Source organism: Eschrichtius robustus, chromosome 11 (genome assembly GCF_028021215.1).
Source record: "Eschrichtius robustus isolate mEscRob2 chromosome 11, mEscRob2.pri, whole genome shotgun sequence".
In the NCBI taxonomy this organism is placed as follows: Eukaryota; Metazoa; Chordata; class Mammalia; order Artiodactyla; family Eschrichtiidae; genus Eschrichtius; species Eschrichtius robustus.
The window spans coordinates 67,800,213-67,821,201 of record NC_090834.1 but is presented as its reverse complement, the minus strand read 5'-3'; the positions used below and the strand labels follow the sequence as shown (position 1 = coordinate 67,821,201).

General features: G+C 37.8%; 1 protein-coding gene and 1 pseudogene across 6 annotated transcripts in view; one reads left to right on the top strand and one right to left on the bottom strand.

Annotated features, from left to right (window-relative positions):
- The window catches only part of SBF2 (SET binding factor 2), a 469,986-nt gene that overhangs the window by 248,384 nt on the left and 200,613 nt on the right, over nt 1–20,989 (top strand). For 5 of the 6 annotated variants that reach the window (XM_068556612.1, XM_068556610.1, XM_068556616.1 and 2 more), the window contains 5 exons: nt 12,375–12,488; nt 15,560–15,637; nt 16,765–16,878; nt 17,412–17,540; nt 20,648–20,746. In XM_068556612.1, coding sequence (XP_068412713.1) covers nt 12,375–12,488; nt 15,560–15,637; nt 16,765–16,878; nt 17,412–17,540; nt 20,648–20,746 — 534 coding nt within the window. The remainder of the gene's footprint in view (nt 1–12,374; nt 12,489–15,559; nt 15,638–16,764; nt 16,879–17,411; nt 17,541–20,647; nt 20,747–20,989) is intronic. The other variant, XM_068556611.1, reaches the window with a different exon arrangement.
- Nucleotides 10,473–11,819, bottom strand: LOC137771334 (solute carrier family 35 member E1 pseudogene; annotated as a pseudogene).

Below are 20,989 nucleotides of genomic sequence, written 5' to 3'. Positions count from 1 at the left end.
TACAATGGTGTGTTAGTTTCTGCTTTATAGCAAAGTGAATCAGCTATACATATACATATATCCCCATATCTCCTCCCTCTTGCATCTCCCTCCCACCCTCCCTATCCCACCCCTCTAGGTGGTCAGAAAGCACCGAGCTGATCTCCCTGTGCTATGCGGCTGCTTCCAACTAGCTGTCTGTTTTACATTTGGTAGTGTATATATACCCATGCCATTCTCTCACTTTGTCCCAGCTTACCCTTCCCCCTCCCCACGTCCTCAAGTCCATTCTCTACGTCTGCATCTTTATTTCTGTCCTGGCCCTAGGTTCTTCAGAACCATTATTTATTTATTTTTTTTTTAGATTCCATATATATATGTGTTAGCATACGGCATTTGTTTTTCTCTTTCTGACTTACTTCACTCTGTATGACAGACTCTAGATCCATCCACCTCACTACCAATAACTCAATTTCGTTTCTTTTTATGGCTGAGTAATACTCCATTGTACATATGTGCCGCATCTTCTTTATCTATTCATCTGTCATTGGACACTTAGGTTGCTTCCATGTCCTGGCTATTGTAAATAGAGCTGCAATGAACACTGTGGTACATGACTCTTCTTGAATTATGGTTTTCTCAGGGTATATGCCCAGGAGTGGGATTGCTGGGTCGTATGGTAGTTCTATTTTTATGTTTGTAAGGAACCTCCATACTGTTCTCCATAGTGGCTGTATCAATTTACATTCCCACCAACAGTGCAAGAAGGTTCCCTTTTCTCCACACCCTCTCCACAATATACTGTTTGTAGATTTTTCGACGATGCCCATTCTGACTGGTGTGAGGTCATACCTCATTGTAGTTTTGATTTGCATTTCTCTAATGATTAGTGGTGTTGAGCATTCTTTCATGTGTTTGTTGCCAATCTGTATATTTTCTTTGGAGAAATGTCTATTTAGGTCTTCTGCCCAGTTTTGGATTGGGTTGCTTGTTTTTTTGAAATTGAGCTGCTTGTAAATTTTGGAGATTAATCCTTTGTCAGTTGCTTCATTTGCAAATATTTTCTCCCATTCTGAGGGTTGTCTTTTCGTCTTGTTTATGGTTTCCTTTGCTGGGCAAAAGCTTTTAAGTTTCATTAGGTCCCATTTGTTTATTTTTGTTTTTATTTCCATTTCTCTAGGAGGTGGGTCAAAAAGGATCTTGCTGTGATTTATGTCATAGAGTGTTCTGCCTATGTTTTCCTCTAAGAGTTTTATAGCGTCTGGCCTAACATTTAGATCTTTAATCCATTTTGAGTTTATTTTTGTGTATGGTGTTAGGGAGTGTTCTAATTTCATTCTTTTACATGTAGCTGTCCAGTTTTCCCAGCACCACTTATTGAAGAGGCCGTCTTTTCTCCATTGTATATTCTTGCCTCCTTTATAAAAAATAAGATGACGATAGGTGTGTGGGTTCAACTCTAGGCTTTCTGTCCTTTTCCATTGATCTATATTTCTGGTTTTGTGCCAGTACCATACTATCTTTTTTTTTTTTTAACATTTTTATTGGAGTATAATTGCTTTACAATGGTGTGTTAGTTTCTGCTTTATAAGAAAGTGAATCAGTTATACATATACATATATCCCCATATTGCTTCCCTCTTGGGTCTCCCTCCCTCCCACCCTCCCTATCCCACCCTTCTAGCTGGTCCCAAAGCACCGAGCTGATCTCCCTGTGTTATGCGACTGCTTCCCACTAGCTATCTATTTTACATTTGGTAGTGTATATATGTCCATATAAACACTACCACTCTCTCACTTTGTCCCAGCTTACCCTTCCCCCTCCCTGAGTCCTCAAGTCCATTCTCTAATAGGTCTGCATCTTTATTCCCGTCTTGCCCCTAGGTTCTTCATGACCTTTTTTTTTTTTTTTTGATTCCATATATATGTGTTAGCATACGGTATTTGTTTTTCTGTTTCTAACTTACTTCACTCTGTATGACAGACTCTAGGTCCATCCACCTCACTACAAATAACTCAATTTCATTTCTTTCTGTGGCTGAGTAATATTCCATTGTATATATGTGTCACATCTTCTTTATCCATTCATCTGTCGATGGACACTTAAGTTGCTTCCATGTCCTGGCTATTGTACATAGAGCTGCAATGAACATTGTGGTACATGACTCTTTTTGAATTATAGTTTTCTCAGGGTATATGCCCAGTAGTGGCATTGCTGGGTCGTATGGTAGTTCTATTTTTAGTTTTTTAAGGACCTTCCATACTGTTCTCCATAGTGGCTGTATCAATTTACATTCCCACCAACAGTGTATGAGGGTTCTCTTTTCTCCACACCCTCTCCAGTATTTATTGTTTGTAGATTTTTTGATGATGGCCATTCTGACCGGTATGAGATGATATTGCATTGTAGTTTTGATATGCATTTCTCTAGTGATTAATGATGTTGAGCATTCTTTCATGTGTTTGTTGGCAATCTGTATATCTTCTTTGGAGACGTGTCTGTTTAGGTCTTCTGCCCATTTTTGGATTGGGTTGTTTGTTTTTTTGATATTGAGCTGCATGAGCTGCTTGTAAATTTTGGAGATTAATCCTTTGTCAGTTGCTTCATTTGCAAATATTTTCTCCCATTCTGAGGGTTGTCTTTTCGTCTTATTTATGGTTTCCTTTGCTGGGCAAAAGCTTTTAAGTTTCATTAGGTTCCATTTGTTTATTTTTGTTTTTATTTCCATTTCTCTAGGAGGTGGGTCAAAAAGGATCTTGCTGTGATTTATGTCATAGAGTGTTCTGCCTATAGTTTCCTCTAAGAGTTTGATAGTGTCTGGCCTTACATTTAGGTCTTTAATCAATTTTGAGTTTATTTTTGTGTATGGTGTTAGGGAGTGTTCTAATTTCATCCTTTTACAGTAGCTGTCCAGTTTTCCCAGCACCACTTATTGAAGAGAATGTCTTTTCTGCATTGTATATCTTGCCTCCTTTATCAAAGATAAGCTGACCATATGTGTGTGGGTTTATCTCTGGGCTTTCTATCCTGTTCCATTGATCTATATTTCTGGTTTTGTGCCAGCACCATACTATCTTGATTACTGTAGCTTTGTAGTGTAGTGTGAAGTTAAGGAGTCTGATTCCTCCAGCTCTGTTTTTCTTTCTCAAGATTGCTTTGGCTATTTGGGGTCTTTTGTGTTTGTATACAAATTGTGAAACTTTTTGTTCTAGTTCTGTGAAAAATGCCATTGGTCGTTAGAATAGGATTGCATTGAATCTGTAGATTGCTTTGGGTATTATAGTCCTTTTCACAATGTTGATTCTTCCAATCCAAGAACATGGTATATCTCTCCATCTGTTTCTATCGTCTTTAATTTCTTTCATCAGTGTCTTATAGTTTTCTGCATACAGGTCTTGTCTCCTTAGGTAGGTTTATTCCTAGGTATTTTATTCTTTTTGTTGCAATGGTAAATGGGAGTGTTTCCTTAATTTCTCTTTCAGATTTTTCATCACTAGTGTATAGGAATGCAAGAGATTTCTGTGCATTAATTTTGTATCCTGCTACTTTACCAGATTCATTGATTAGCTCTAGTAGTTTTCAGGTGGCATCTTTAGGACTCTCTATGTATAGTATCATGTCATCTGCAAACAGTGAGAGCTTTACTTTTTCTTTTCCGATTCGGATTCCTTTTATTTCTTTTTCTTCTCTGATTGCTGTGGCTAAAACTTCCAAAACTATGTTGAATACTAGTGGTGAGAGTGGACAACCTTGTGTTGATCCTGATCTTAGAGGAAATGGTTTCAGTTTTTCACCATTGAGAACGATGTTGGCTGCGGGTTTGTCATATATGGCCTTTATTATGTTGAGGTAAGTTCCCTCTGTGCCTACTTTCTGGTGGGTTTTTATCATAAATGGGTGTTGAATTTTGTCAAAAGCTTTTTCTGCATCTATGGAGATGATCATATGGTTTTTCTCCTTCAATTTGTTAATTTGGTTTATGACATTGATTGATTTGCATATATTGAAGAATCCTTGCATTCCTGGGATAAACCCCACTTGATCATGGTGTATGATCCTTTTAATGTGTTGTTGGATTCTGTTTGCTAGTATCTTGTTGAGGATTTTTGCATCTATGTTCATCAGTGATATTGGCCTGTAGTTTTCTTTCTTTGTGAAATCTTTGTCTGGTTTTGGTATCAGGGTGACGGTGGCCTTATAGAATGAGTTTGGGAGTGTTCCTCCCTCTGCTATATTGTGGAGGAGTTTGAGAAGGATAGGTGTTAGCTCTTCTCTAAATGTTTGATAGAATTCGCCTGTGAAGCCATGTGGTCCTAGGCTTTTGTTTGTTGGAAAATTTTTAATCACAGTCTCAATTTCAGTGCTTGTGATTGGTCTGTTTATATTTTCTATTTCTTCCTGGTTGAGCCTCGGAAGGTTGTGCATTTCTAAGAATTTGTCCATTTCTTCCAGGTTGTCCATTGTATTGGCATATAATTGCTTATAGTAATCTCTCATGATCCTCTGTATTTCTTCAGTGTCAGGTGTTACTTCTCCTTTTTCATTTCTAGTTCTGTTGATTTGAGTCTTCTTTTTTTCTTGATGAGTCTGGCTAGTGGTTTATCAATTTTGTTTATGTTCTCAAAGAACCATCTTTTAGTTATATTGATCTTTGCTCTTGTTTTCTTCGTTTCTTTTTCATTTATTTCTGATCTGATCTGTATGATTTCTTTCCTTCTGCTAACTTTTGGTTTTGTTTGTTCTTCTTTCTCTAATTGCTTTAGGTTAGGTTGTTTTTTCTTTAAGGTTAGGTTGTTTATTTGAAATTTTTCTTGTTTCTTGAGGTAAGATTGTATTGCTATAAACTCCCCTCTTAGAACTGCTTTTGCTTCATCTCATAGGTTTTGGGTCGTCGTGTTTTCATTGTCATTTGTTTCTAGATATTTTTTGATTTCCTCTTTGATTTCTTCAGTGATCTCTTGTTTATTTAGTAGTGTGCCGTTTAGCCTCCATGTGTTTGTATTTTTTACAGTTTTTTTCCTGTAATTGATATCTAGTCTCATAGCGTTGTTGTCAGAAATGATACTTGATACGATTTCAGTTTTCTTAAATTTACCAAGGCTTGATTTGTGACCCAAGATATGATCTATCCTGGAGAATGTTCCATGAGCACTTGAGAAGAAAGTGTATTCTGTTGTTTTTGGATGGAATGTCCTATAAATATCAGTTAAGCCCATCTTGTTTAATGTATCATTTAAAGCTTGTGTTTCCTTATTTATTTTCATTTTGGGTGATCTGTCCACTGGTGAAAGTGGGGTGTTAAAGTCCCCTACTATGATTGTGTTACTGTCAATTTCCCCTTTTATGGCTGTTAGCATTTGCCTTATGTATTGAGGTGCTCCTATGTTGGGTGCATAAATATTTACAATTGTAATATCTTCTTCTTGGATTGATCCCTTGATCATTATGTAGTGTCCTTCTCTGCCTCTTGTTATAGTCTTTATTTTAAAGTCTATTTTGTCTGATATGAGAATTGCTATTCAAGCTTTCTTTTGATTTCCATTTGCATGGAATATCATTTTCCATCCCCTCACTTTCAGTCTGTATGTGTCCCTAGGTGTGAAATGGGTCTCTTGTAGACAGCATATTTATGGGTCTTGTTTTTGTATCCATTCAGCCAGTCTGTGTCTTTTGGTTGGAGCATTTAATCCATTTACATTTAAGGTAATTATCGATATGTATGTTCCTATGACCATTTTCTTAATTGTTTTGGGTTTGTTATTGTAGGTCTTTTCCTTCTCTTGTGTGTCCTGCCTAGAGAAGTTCCTTTAGCATTTGCTGTAAAGCTGGTTTGGTGGTGCTGAATTCTCTTAGCTTTTGCTTGTCTGTAAAGGTTTGAATTTCTTCGTCGAATCTGAATGAGATCCTTGCTGGGTATTTTTGTATTTTGTATTTTGCTTGTATTTTTTTCCCTTTCATCACTTTAAATATGTCCTGCCACTCCTTCTGGCCTGCAGAGTTTCTCCTGAAAGATCAGCTGTTAACCTTATGGGGATTCCCTTGTATATTATTTGTTGTTTTTCCCTTGCTGCTTTTAATATTTTTTCTTTGTATTTAACTTTTGATAGTTTGATTAATATGTGTCTTGGCGTGTTTCTCCTTGGATTTATCCTGTATGGGACTCTCTATGCTTCCTGCACTTGATTCTTCTGGGACCCCTGTAATTCGAACGTTGGTGTGTTTAATGTTGTCCCAGAGGTCTCTGAGGCTGTTCTCAATTCTTTTCATTCTTTTTTCTTCATTCTGCTCTGTGGTAGTCATTTCCACTATTTTATCTTCCAGGTCACTTATCCATTCTTCTGCCTCAGTTATTCTGCTATTGATTCCTTCTAGAGAATTTTTGATTTAATTTATTGTGTTGTTCATCATTGTTTGCTCTTTAGTTCCTCTAGGTCCTTGTTAAACGCTTCTTGTATTTTCTCCATTCTATTTCCAAGATTTTGGATTATCTTTACTATCATTACTCTGAATTCTTTTTCAGGTAGACTGCCTATTTCCTCTTCATTTGTTTGGTCTGGTGGGTTTTTACCTTGCTCCTTCATCTGCTCTGTGTTTCTCTGTCTTCTCACTTTGCTTAACTTACTGTGTTTGGGGTCTCCTTTTCGCAGGCTGCACGTTCGTAGCTCCCGTTGTTTTTGGTGTCTGCCCCCAGTGGCTAAGGTTCGTTCAGTGGGTTGTGTAGGCTTCCTGGTGGAGGGGACTGGTGCCTGTGTTCTGGTGGATGAGGCTGTATCTTGTCTTTCTGGTGGGCAGGACCACGTCTGCTGGTGTGTTTTGGGGTGTCTGTGAACTTAGTATGATTTTAGGCAGCCTCTCTGCTAATGGGTGGGGTTGTGTTCCTGTCTTGCTAGTTGTTTGGCATAGGAGGTCCAGCACTGTAGCTTACTGGTTGTTGAGTGGAGCTGGGTCTTAGCATTGAGATGGAGATCTCTTGGAGAGCTTTCACCGTTTATATTACGTGGAGCCGGGAGGTCTCTGGTGGACCAGTGTCCTGAACTTGGCTCTCCCTCCTCAGGGGCACTGGCCTGACACCCAGCCAGAGCACCAAGACCCCGTCAGCCACACAGCTCAGAAGGAAAGGGAGAAAAAAAAAAGAAAGAAAAATAATAAAATGAAATAAAATAATATAGTTACTAAAATAAAAAATTAAAAAGTATTAAAAAATTAAAAAGAAGAAAAAAAAAAAGAACGAAAGAAAGAAGAGATCAACCAAACCAAAAAACAAATCCACCAATGATAGCAAGTGCTAAAAACTGTGCAAAATGAAAAAAGAAAAAAACGGAGAGACAGAACCCTAGGCCAAATGGTAAAAGCAAAGCTCTACAGACAAAATCTCACAAAGACTTATACACATACACACTCACAAAAAGAGAAAAAAGAAAAATATATATATAACTTTTGGGAAGTCGGAGGTCTTCTGCCAGCATTTAGTATTTGTTCTGTAGGAGTTGTTAGGAGGAACGTGATCTCCACATCTTTCTCCTCCGCCATCTTGAAGGTCTCCAGTATTCATCTTTAAATTGCCGGTTATTGAGGTCAGAGGTTTATCATATTTTTTTGAGTCCTGTAACATTTCAACTAATTACTATTTTCGGATCTGTTGCATTACCAATAGAAAAGATTGGCTGGAAGAAAAGCATCATTCAAAAATCTAAATACATTAATTTTTCCTTATAGCAAGTACAGGAGACTTATAAAATGAATTCATTAATGTTTTAAAATTCCCCTCTTTTGGCATGTTAAGTTTATCTTTCTGTAATCTTCATCCTATATATGAGAAAGGAAGATAAAATTATCCATTAATTTATACTTTTGTTATGAGTGCTTTAATTTATTCATATTTCAAAATGAGGCCTGTGTTAATGCTGATTGGCTGATAACTAAAATACAAAAAGCATTTGCAAAAGAGTGAAGGGTTTTAGTGGAATACAAGTTCAGTATGAGCTCCACCATATTATTCTGTTCTCGATGCCATATGAATAAAATATCAGAGAGAGAAAGTAATGCTCTGTATTCAGCCAGTTCTGAAATAACAGGTTTATTTCTCTGTACTGCACTTTAAGAGGGACTGTAACAAAATAATGGGCTTCAGAGAAGGATATCTAGGATGTCAAGAGTTTGGAAACTATTCTGTGAGGCCCTAAGGAAATTTTCTCAGGTAATAACCTAATGTTATTTGATAGCTAAAGATAAATATTTAAGTAGCTGTCATAGAAAAAAGGGTTAGAGGCTGAAATAGAATCAGTGGGTATAGTGCATATGGAAACAAATTTCTCCTCAGTGTAAGAGTTTTCAGCTAAATAGAGCTGCCCAGTGATGAGAACGGGTTTCTTTATGTGAGGCGCGTACTCTCAGGTAGTGTAAGTAGAGTGCAAGGAACAGGTTGCATGACACTTTTCAGGGAGTTTAAGAAAAATGCTTCACTGAAAGGTTGGGCTATATGACGTCTGTGATCCACAAATCCTGAAAAGTTGTAATTCTAATTTTGTTTTAGTTTTAAATGCCAGCAAAGAGGTAAGCTCTGTAGGTGCTTTTACATAATTACAATTGTAATCAAATCATAGGTGTTATGTAAACTGACAAAACACCATTCTACATTGCAGTTATAAACAGGACCCTTATTCATATATTAATCATTCTTTCTAACCTTATATATTGATATCTAGTTCCTATTTAACTTTGATATCACCATATAAAAATCTGTGTAAATCAGTAATCATTAAGTACAACCTCATTAGTACTAATTAGAAACACACTCATCTGGTTTGTAGGTAATTTTTTCCCACTGAATATAAACTGTCTTTGGAAGTTAGACAAACCAAGTGCTGACAAAAGTAAATTTCTTAATTTTTTATTGAATAAATTAGAATTAATTTTAATCCTATTATCAACATAATAACTTCAGCAATTTTGGCTAGTTTCTCTATTACATTTTTACATGTTATTTTATTTTATTTATTTTTTTGCCTTGCAAAATTATCCCCATTTATTGTGGTTCAACTGCAGACTCTACTGCCTCTGGTGAAGGCACGCAGCAAGTTCTTTTCATAAATAACACCTTTCAGGACGGCCCCTTCCTGTTTTACACAGAATTGCCTTAGAACTTGGGGCCAAAGTAATTAAAAAGCAAGCCAGTGACAAACAGGGACTCCTGAGGCCAGTGGTACTAAACTCACAGGCCAGAAGGGGGGACCCTGTGACCTCTCCAGGAGCTGCCCATTCATAAGCTGAGAAGATGTAACCTCTAAATACAAAATTCCAATTAACAAAAACAGATAGGAGTCAAGCTTTAGCTACAGTAGATACTTCCTCTTGGAACAGAGAACTGTCTCATGCACCAGAAGGTAAAGGGTGACCCAAAATCCCATCTGCTGGTCAAGCCAAGTGCCTGTTCAAGAGGCAGGGGACAGGGCTGAAGGAAGAAGGCAGCCATCAGCGAAGACCCCACCAGCCAAGCAAGTGGTCCTCTCCGAGGGCACAGTCTCTCGTGATGCCAGGTGTCCCAACCTGGACCTCAGCACATGGGTTACCCACTGGGGTCACATAATCTTCCTAATGATGTGATTCTGCCAAAACCCACATTTTTTTCTTGACCAAAGACTCTGATCTGGCAAACTAAATCCTAGCTTGGTGCTTGCCCCTTCACAGGGACATGATTCAGATCCTCATGTAAACACCACAAGAACAGCTAATGGAATCAGAGCGCTGAGCTCTCATTTATGACACAAACTATTGAGATGACATTCTTGATTCATCTCACGTTCGGAGATTGTGGTCACTAAAGAAGCACTTCAGAACACTTCATTCCTTCCTACTAAATGCAGAAATGTGCTGAGATAGGCATCACCAGCAACTTTTCTTGTTTTTAAACGCTTAAAAACAAAAGGGTTTTCCAACCATAAGCCAGTCCTCATGCATCCTGCATCCCCTAAGGGGGACTGAGGCATAACACAGACAACTACAAAATATGCCCTAGAAAAATGCAAAATCCTCATAAAACCAACATCTCCCCACCAAACATCCTACTAAGTCAGCACAGAAGCGGTGAAGGCTCATCAGAAAACACAAAATGAGTATTAGAGAAATAGAGCTTGAAACACTGAACATGATTTCCTCATGATCCTTCTCGCAGCCCTGCGTCCTCTCCTCCTTGCTGCTCCAAAGGAGGGATGCCCCGCTCCGGCAAGGGAAGAAGGAGCCCAGGAGACAGTGGCCATCCTTCCCTCTGGATCCGGGCACATGCCAACTCTGACTTACGGGTCAGAGAATTAGGTTCTAAGAATTCAATGCTAATTGCAGTAGTTTTGCACTGGGGAACGTTTGCCAGAATTGCACACAGCCATGGGGCTGACCAGAAAGCTGAGTCCATCTTTGTGGCTGGAGATGTTTTCAATAACCCTCCCACTCCTCTGCTCTGCTCCTGCACCAGTCCTGTGCCTACCTGAGCAGTGGAATTAAAGCAGTGGAACCAATCCCCCCCTCAGCTGGGTTATACTTTCACTGGTTGTCAGAAGTTTCTGGTACTGCTGGGGGTGGAGAGGAGGACTGGCAGAACATCCTGCCCTGCTCGCTAGACTCTGCATGTCATAATGGTACAACGTGTATGAGTTTGGGTAGCTCTGCCGGCTGTACTGGAAGTGATCTGTCAAGATGTTGTTGCGGCCGTACTGATAGTCCCCGTGCTGGGGGAAGAGGATGCTGTTGTGGGGCTTCTCCAGGGGGCTCTGATGATGCTCCTTACTGCTCAGGTCCCCCGTCATGACAGGGAGGGCTTCCGGGCTTGCTGATTCGTATCTTACTTGGTCTTATTGCACAGAAAGACCCCCAGGATGGCCGTCATCGTGCCCAGGACGTTGGTGCTGGTGACCGGCTTTCGCAGCATGATCAGGGGCACCGTGGTGACTATGATTCTCTTGGTGGCATTGGCAACCGAGTAGCTCACAGGGCTGATGAAGTTGAGGATGCTGAAGGCAATGACGTTCTGGGCAAAGTTACAGAAGCTGCTGACAGCCAGGAGCAGAAGCATCCAAGGCCACTGGGACACATAGGTCAGGTCGCTGCTGACCAGGAAAGCTCAGAGGTCCACCAGGACCCACGTGGGGATCATATAAAAGACAGCATGGCAGCCCAGGATGTTCAGCAGCTGGAGATGGTGGATCCTTGACTCTCGTAATACCTTTCTGGAGAAAATATTCTGAAGCGAGAAGCACAGTGTGGCAGCAAGGGCACTGACAAACCCCCACATGTCGAAGGACAACTTGGTGACGGTGGCCAGCAGGACGCCACTGATGATGGGGATGAGTGACAGGTACACCTTGGTGCTCTGTTTCTCCATGATGATCCAGGACAGGGGGACCACCCAGATGGGCATGGTGGCCTTGACGGTGTGCGCGTAGGACACGGGCACCTTCCAGACGCTGACGTGCGCAGACACTGACACGAAGTACTTGCCGAAGGCAAGCGGCAGCACGTAACGCGGTTAGAAGCACGGCGGCCACAGCCGGCTGGGCTGCTGATGCGGACGGGGCCCAGGGCACAAGAAAAGCGGCGCCAGGGGCACGCACCGGGCACGGAGCAGAGGCGGGAGACCCGTGCACAGCGCCAGGATGTGGCACAGCGACAGGGTTACGGGGAATGGGAAGGCACTCTGGGTCACCTTGTTGACCACACTGCCGCCCGCGCGCGTAACGCAGCAGGCCGAGCGCCGCCACCCGCGCGCCCTCGCGCACCCAGCCGCCCCCCGCCCCGCAGCTCCCAGGCCCCCTGCGCCCCCTACCTGTTATAGTACCATTTTGTACCATTGTACCATTTTGATGTATACTATTTTGTACCATACTATTTTGATGTATACTAATTGCTTTGCTTGTTAACTCTTATAATGATTACTGTGTTATTTAGGATATGGCTTAACTACTGTAATAAAGCATGCAAAATACAATGGCTAAGACAAAATGGAATTTTATTTAGCACTCATGCAGCAGTTTGTAGATAGAAATGTTCCATTATGTCAGACCAGTTTGCTCCATGAACTCATTCAAGATCCAAACTTCTTTGCTTCCTGTTCCTCCACTAGAATCCACTCAGGCATTGTCATCCTCTGAATGTTCAGGGTTGGGTTACTGCCAGTTCATAGTTTCAGCTATGGGAAGGGGAAAGAGACCATAGGAGGGCCTTACATCCCCTCTGTTTTGAGTGCCTGGGAGTGTGCACATCACTTTTCATGTTCCATTGGCAGAAACTTAGTCACACACCATACCTAATTTCAGAGGAAGCTGGGAAATATACAGTAGCTGGGAAGCCAATCTAGAAATACATTTTATTAATTACAGATTATTATTTTTTTGTGTCTTCTTCAGTTAGATGTAATCATAGCTGATTTGGATGGAGGCACTATTAAAATTCCTGAATGTATTCACCTCTCTTCCCTTCCGGAACCACTTCTACATCAGACTCAAGCAGCTCTTTCTTTGGTATGATATATTTTTTATAGTAATTTTCTCTTGATTTAAATCTAAACTAAGATAATTGGATATCATTTATTGACAGTGTAATTACTTAAAAAAGAGATATCTTCTTAAAACATGAATATATTCTCATATAGTAGAGTAAGATTATTTATTAGATATTATCTAAAGAATACACTTTGAATCCTAACTGAATATTTGTTCTACATTCATTTTTTCACTCAGCATACTTATTTAGTAGTTGCTATATACTGAATACTGTGCTAGGTATTGGAAACTCACCTGTGAAAACAAGACCAGACTATGCCTCGAAATCCCTGAATCTCCTAACATCCCTCATTAGAAGCTAGCACCTGTTCCTTTTCCTTCACCTTCCTTATTGACATCTCATTTCTCTTTGGTGGGTGTGCTTCTTGCAAAACAGTGTGATAACAACTGGTCAGTGTTTCCAAGTTACTACAAAAAAGATGTAACCTAGTGATAGATTAAATGTCCAGCATTCTGTGCAGTGAAGTTTTAAGAAATATTGTGACTTGGGTGTTTCTCATTGAAACAAATTTAATTTTTTTGTCAACCTTTGTTTATTTTTAAAAGTACAGTATTTTATTTTACTCACAACATTTTAGGTGCCCATTTATCCATCATCAGAAATTTGAAACTTAGAAATTTTGCATTCCCTTTCAAGCCATTACTAGAACTAAGACCTTCATATTCTTCTTGAATAGTACTCCAGTCTGAGCTGTTTAAATTCTTTTTTTTTTTTTTTTTTTTTCCCCCTTAAACAGGAACTTAGGAACTCAGAAGTCTAGGATTACCAGGAGGGATTTATTCTCATAGATTTCCAAATTTGTGTTAGTCCTTATGTTGTTATAGTGGTACCTATGGGATGGGAACATTTAGAGAAGACTGACTTTTCCTAATATAATTTGTAATCTGGGATATAAGGTGTGATAGAGTAAAAAGCAACTAGTTTAGGACTTAGGAGAACTAAATTCCAGTCTACATCCTGCCACTTGATATTTTGAGCAAATCACATTACATCTCTAGGCCTCTGTTTCCTAGTCTTTATCAATAGGATGAATGTTTTATACAAAGGATGACAAATGACTGTTTCCCAGAGTGAAGTATCGAGATGATTTGGGGTGGTATGTGCCAACTTTTTTTATTTTAATAATTATGTATTATAATGTTTATTAAAAATAGCATACAAAACCTGTGACTTCACAGATGGTATCATCTAAGAAAATACTAGATTTAAAGAGATAAGGTAATTTAAAGACATTTTAAAGAAAAATATTAGCTAAATAATTGCATCGGTCGTATATGGATATAGCAAAAGCTGAGAAGGTAGTATTTGAGTGATTGAAAAAAGTTTTATGTTTCTAGAAATAGTAAATAAGTTTTAATGTATGATTACTTAATGATATTTTTAATTATTCAGGAATTAGGTACCAAAATTAACAAAGATTAAGATTTTAGTTCTTAAATCAGTGGCTCTTGGTAGAGGTTCTGCTGCACACTGGTAAACCTTAACCTACAACACCTGTGCCACCAAGTTTAATCAATGAGTAAAATCCATTTCTGATAAAACTGAGTATGCCTATTTATGTAGTTTTCAAGCACTGTGGTGGATTATGTACTACAGTGTACATGAGAGCATAGTATACTGGCAAAATAGGACCAAAAAGAAATCACATTTGATGGACTGTGTGGGAGATTTGACACACAGGTATATGAGCTTCATTTGGTCAGTAAATAATTGTAATCAAATGGTTACACAGTGCTCCAACTGTATAATAATCATGGATAATTTTATAGACATGAAGATGTTATTATACTGTAGTAATGATTTGGTGATTGGATTGTAAATATTATCGATATTTTGGTGTCATGTATAAGTATTGTTTTGAGTCTTTTGGTCTATTGTAAGTATGTTACGAAATGCTGAGTATTTGAAAATGATTCTGCAAAGACAAAAATTTGCTGCATAATGATACAAAGTTATTTTTTTCTTTTAAGTCCTGCATGGACCTTTCTTTCACACCTGCTCCCCAACCTGCTTTCCTTCAAAGCCTAGCACAAATGTTAGTTACCTTCTTTTTTAACTTTCCCTAGGTTGAATTAATTATACTTTATATTCATATATTACTGTTTTATATATTTATAATACTTGTCACATTGTGTTATACTGTTACCCCTCTGGACTGTGAGGTTCATAAATTTATTTCCTTTCTCCTCAGTATTTTAATTAATTAACTAATTAATTTTTAATTACACTGAGAAACATCAAAACAAATGCTTAAGATTTTCAACTGTATAGACAGATAATTCTGCCCTAGACCATTCTGTTCCCAGAAGTGACTACTGTTTCACAGCTTAGTGTGTATTTCAGAACTTTACATTTTCATTTATATATATATCAATGCATGTACATATATAGATGTAGGATTTATTTTTTTTTATATTCAGATAAATGAAATCACACTATGTGTGTTTTTCTAGAACGTGGTTTTTTTTAAATAATTAATTTATTATTTATTTATTTATTTTTGGCTGCGTTGGGTCTTCGTTGCTGCATGCTGGCTTTCTCTAGTTGCAGCAAGCCGGGACTACTCTTTGTTGTGATGCACAGGCTTCTCATTGCAGTGGCTTCTCTTGTTGTGGAGCACGGGCTCTAGGCGCGCAGCCTTCAGTACTTGTGGCGTGCAGGCTCAGTAGTTGTGGCTTGCAGGCTCTAGAGTGCACGCTCAGTAGTTGTGGCACATGGGCTTAGTTGCTCCGCAGCATGTGGTATCTTCCCAGACCAGGGCTCAAACCTGTGTCCCCTGCATTGACATGCGGATTCTTAACCATTGGACCACCAGGGAAGTCCCTAGAACATGTTTTTTAATTAAATATTTTTTCTTGCTTTTCACATAGTACATACAGAGCTGCCTCAGCTAACTCATTGTATTTCATGGAGGGAATATATTGTAATTCATATACCGATACTTTTTCATCTTAATGCCCCAGGTAGATCAAATAATAGATTTTATTGATATTACGATCTTTTACGTAACAAAGCTTCTTTGCTTTAGATTCTACACCCAGATTTGGAAGTAGCAGATCATGCTTTTCCCCCTCCACGAACAGCTTTATCCCACTCAAAAATGCTGGTAAGAAGTTTAATATTTAAATTTGATGTTTTTAAAAAGAGTTGCTTTTCTTTGTATGTTTTTCAAAGAAGCTGAGTCTAGTGAGAGTTAGATGGACAGCCTAGTAAAGGTGTGCCAAATTAGAAATTAGGAGAATTGTCACTGACTGACCTTGTGACCTGCTCAAGGAGAAGCCTCAGGCAGTACACTGACGGGGAGGGGAGTAAGCTAAGGCTGTTGCTCTGAGGAGGCATGAGTAAGTATGGGACGAAAAATCAGAACCTAGATTAGAGCCTGAAAAACTGTGCCAAGCATCAAATCAAAAGGGTCAGGCAAGGATAAAAAAGGGAAGCTTACAAAAAATGGAAACAGAGATTGTTGGTTACAGGAGAGAATTAAGGTTAAAGAGTGAGTGGATGAATGTAGCTCCAAATGGAAGCCGTAAAAGAGTGAACATATAACAGAGACCCCTTTTTTTATTTTGATTAATGCATTTCTTAGAAATGAGCTTTGTGGTCAGTAAGGAACATTATAGAGCTGCACACCTTTGACAAATTATGTAGCATTTTTAACTGTTTCTTCGTCAATTAAATAAGAGGTTGACTAAATAAATCTGTAAGTTTCCTTAGAGTTCTAAAACTATGATTTTTTAAAAATCTGAATTATCAAAACAGACTTTTGTCATACCTTATTAATATAAGAATAGATTTTTATAAATTGGATAAACTTTGGAACAATTTCATAAGCCTTTAAAATACAGTCTTGAGTGTTTTCTTTTGTATTTGTGACTATAATTCATTTGATGGATATAAAAATCAAATGACTTGGGAAATATGCCCTTCTCTAACATGGTGAAAGGGGAGACCCGGTGATTTATGTTTTTTTCTGAGAGGAAAATTGGATGTACTAGAGGCAAGTTTTGTTTGGTTCAGCTTTTAAAAGAACTATTTAACGGCCTCTACTCTCCAACAATGGGACAGACTAGGTGCCCATCACTTAATGCTGCCACAAATGAGACTTCTGTGTAGGAAGCACAGACAGATTTATTAAATAATCTCTCAGGTTCTTTCCAACTTTTTGACTTTGTGATTTTTCATTCTTTTTTTAAGAAATTTAATTATCTAACATATTTCCTCTTATATTTTCAGGATAAAGAAGTGCGTGCAGTTTTTCTTAGATTATTTGCACAGCTTTTCCAAGGATATAGATCATGCTTACAACTCATAAGAATTCATGCAGAACCAGTAATACATTTTCACAAGGTAAGATATAATACCATATTGTATGTATCCAAAATGTAGACTCTAATTTAATAAAACAACTTGGTTGTCTTTTTCTAGCCATGTATTTTGACCTTAATTTATCAAATGTGATTATTTAAAATCTCTGCTTTTTGTGTTTAGGTGATAATTTTTTTCTTTTTTTATTTATTTTTATTGGAACATAGTTGATTTACAGTGTTGTGTTAGTGTCAAGTGTACGATAATCTTTAATAGTACTGTGGAGCTGACATATTTTCCTTTATAGTATGGTAACGTTAAATTGATTTTTCTTTTAAAATTGAGGTTATTTCTGATTTCCCCTCCTGCTTTACAGACAGATTCATTTTTATTCTTTTCAATACATGTAGTATTTCAGGTATCAAAACCCTTTTAGAGAGGAATGTATTTTTTAACAACACATTTATGCATGAAGACATTTATTCAGGCTTTGATCTTTCTATTATATTTCTGTTTTGATCATTCATCCATTACTAAGTGATAACTTATTCATTTCACGTTTTCTTTCTTTACAGACAGCTTTCTTGGGACAGCGTGGTTTGGTTGAGAATGATTTCCTCACAAAAGTTCTCAATGGAATGGCATTTGCAGGTTTTGTTTCAGAAAGAGGTCCTCCCTATAGATCCTGTGATCTTTTTGATGAGGTATAGTTCTTATCAAATGAATGCATTGTTTACACACAAAATTAGACTAGTAGATAAAAGTAGAGAAGTAGTGTTTTAAACATTTAATCAAAATCAAAAATATTTATTATTATGCATATCAGATCTTGATGTTTATAATGTGGATTAGAAAAATTAGGGAAAAAATATAATAATTGGATGTCTCAGAAATACATAAAAATCTTGAACAACTGAATTTTTTTTGTTGTTTTTTTTTGGCCCCGCTGTGCAGCTTGCGGGATCTTAGTTCTCTGACCAGGGATGGAACCTGTATCCCCGGCAGTGGAAGCGTGGAGTCCTAACCACTGGACCACCAGGGAATTCCCTTGAACAACTGAATTTTAAATATTTGATTAAAATCTTTTTGAAAAATTGACAGTGATTGTATAGGTAGAACTTACCAGTTTTATAGAGAGAAAGATCTAAGTTCAATGTATAAATATTGTATTTCAGACTGCAGTTACATTTAATCTATCAGTGTCCTAGAGCCATAGTTTAGCTAAGCTATTCTTTTTTTTTTTTTTAACTGTTTTCTTTATTTTAATCAAAGCTTGGAAAATAAAGTAGGGAAGACACAATTTCAGTTCCTCGGTAGAAGATAGAACCACAAATAAGGGTGTTTTCTTAAGTACTAATCCTTGGAAAATATAGCAGATTTCAAGTAAGAATTAGCACCTTCTTTGCATTTAGCTAAGCCATTCTTACTAATCAATAGTCAGCATTTGTCTAGCTCCCTTAGGAGATACTAAGTATATTTAAGACAGATTTAGTCTCTATCTTCAAGGAATTGGCCATATAAAGGAAATGTTAGGGCAGATGCAACTCAAAATAAGGATCCTATTTTTTGCTAGTTGTGATTTTTCTTATTGTAATGCATCTTTCCATTTATCATTTAACTATGTTCATAGCAGCCCATTCTGGTGGATAGAACAATGACTCTTACTCGCATTTCAGTTTCTGGAAGAACATTATATTGGAACCAATAGATGTAAAAGTTCTTAGAAGTCTATAAAAGAAAAGCACTCCTGGCACCCAAGGTAGTGAAGAATAGTAATAGTGATCATACTATGCTGCTGGTGGTTTTATTTTATATAGAGAAGTTAGGAATCAAGGTTTTAAAGATGCTTGGTTCAGAGAAGGGTCCTTTATTCTCTGCAAAGATAGTTAAGTAAGGTAAGAATGAAAGAAAAGGCACATGTTTTAGTTCTGAGTATGGAGGTCTGCACCAAATGCTTTACTTAATAATAACAGAAAGCATGTGAAGATCTAGGAGAGATTGCCCTGAGGTGGACAATTTTTTCTGATCACTGTTGATCTGTGATTCTCTAATATGATTGATCATTGATTATCTAATACTAACACATACCAGCCTTTAGATCTTGAACTAAGTAATTGATACATAATGTTTTATGTGGATGAATTAGGTGCTCCCCAGGGTCCTTTCTAGCGCCTATGCTTTATTAGTGTCTGAAGCATTCTAAATAGTAACATTGGTTTATGTACCCTTTGCTTTCTATCCAAATTCCTTTAGTAGCTCTCTCTGGCATCTTCATCACAACTAATAACCCAGATTGATTACTTCCAGAAAACTTGCTTGCTGGCTTGCTACAGCCTCTGACTGTATTTTTAAATGCTTCCCTTGTCTGAAGTGCTCTCTTTCTCCTTTTCAGTCCATTTTCCATACTCTGCTCATATCTCACCACCTCCTCCAAACTTTCCCAGAGTAGAGGACTCTGAGAGCCACTAGTCTGCATTAGGCTTTAATTTATGTCTCTAACTTTATATGGCAACTTGTCTTTTATTATGTTCATTTATATACATAAGGGATAGATAGATAGATAGATAGATAGATAGATAGATAGATAGATAGATAGATAGATAGATGGATGAATAGATTGATTCTTCAGTTTGGAAACAATGATAAGGCAAAGACTCTGTGTGAGATTCCTATTGAGTCTCCCCTTAGTGTTCATCCAGTTCTGTGTTCTGTCTACAGTGATGATTTTTGATGTCTTATTGATGTTGTTACTTGAAAACCAGTTATTTGTATGTTTACTTCAGTCAAGGGCTTAAAAGAAATGGGATACCAGACCTAAGTAATTTCTTCTTCTACGCTCTTTGGCCGTTTAACTGGTTTGCAGGGGAATGTGCTTTTAGGAAAATTGCACTTGCTCCTGGGAAAGGGATCCTTGTTTTCATTTAGCCAAGGGCAGCCTACCACACACAAGGCTTATGGAGATTGGAGTGACAGCTTGCACTGTGTGTTGTCTTATCCCCACACTCCCATCAAATAGACCTGCTAGAAGGAAAGAAACGTTTGACTCTCTTTGGCAATCCTTCTAAATCCTGGCCTAGAAGAGGCAGAGTCATAGTTTTATATGTCTGTCTGCTCCAGTGAATCGATTAGTTCCTTGCATGAAAATTCCTACATTATACCCTTAAAAAAAAATCCATCTGTTTACCTCCTCCCTGTACCTCATTTTTTCCTGTCAGTACTCTTTGCTCTACTCCAAGTGTACACACTAGCACAGTTCTCCCAGTAAGTTAGTTGGTTAGGAAATGGATCAGAGTTTATATAATTTGAGAACTAGAAGGAACCTAAAGGTCATCTTGTTCTTCCATCTTATTTTAGAGGTGAGGAAACTGAAGCTCAGGAGTTTTAGTGACTTGTTTCAAATCATGCTGTTAGCATGCTAGGACTAGAGTGACCCAACTTGAACATTTGGTTCATATTTTGTGAGTTAGGGAAATGTTTGAAGACTTTCTGACCGTCTGAAATTCTCTGAGAGAATTCTCTTGAGTGAGGCCTGGAGAATGAGAGAAGAATCTGAGTTCCAGAAATGACTTTTTCCAAGAAGAAACAGGACCCTAAATCATCAGAGAGAGACCACCAGAACATGCAAGGGCTTGATTGACTCTGTAACTGTAGAATAGAGGCAAAACCCAGTAAAAATCTAAAATACTTTGTTTTAATAATAGCATACATTTTGGATGCTTTTTGGTTTGCAAATTGTGTGAAATTTTCACACGGTTTTCTATATTCAGCATATTTGGGAGTTGATGTTTTACCATTTGATTCTTTTTCCAAGTTGGTAGCTTTTGAAGTAGAGCGAATTAAAGTTGAAGAAAATAACCCACTGAAGATGATAAAGCATGTCAGAGAACTTGCTGAGCAACTATTCAAAAATGTAAGTAAGTATATTTATTTAGACAGTCACTAATTTTAAAAGTATTAATAAAGTATTTTGTTTGAAAAATTAAAAAGCTTTGTATTCCTAGTGATTATCTCTTTTGTTCTGATTTAAAACCTTTGGGACTGTGAGTTACAAGACATTACAGTTGGTACTGTGCATCAAAATAGACCTTACTTTTCAAAGTGATTTTCCTGTCAATTGCTGTATTACGAAAATATATTAGTCACAATTTTCCAG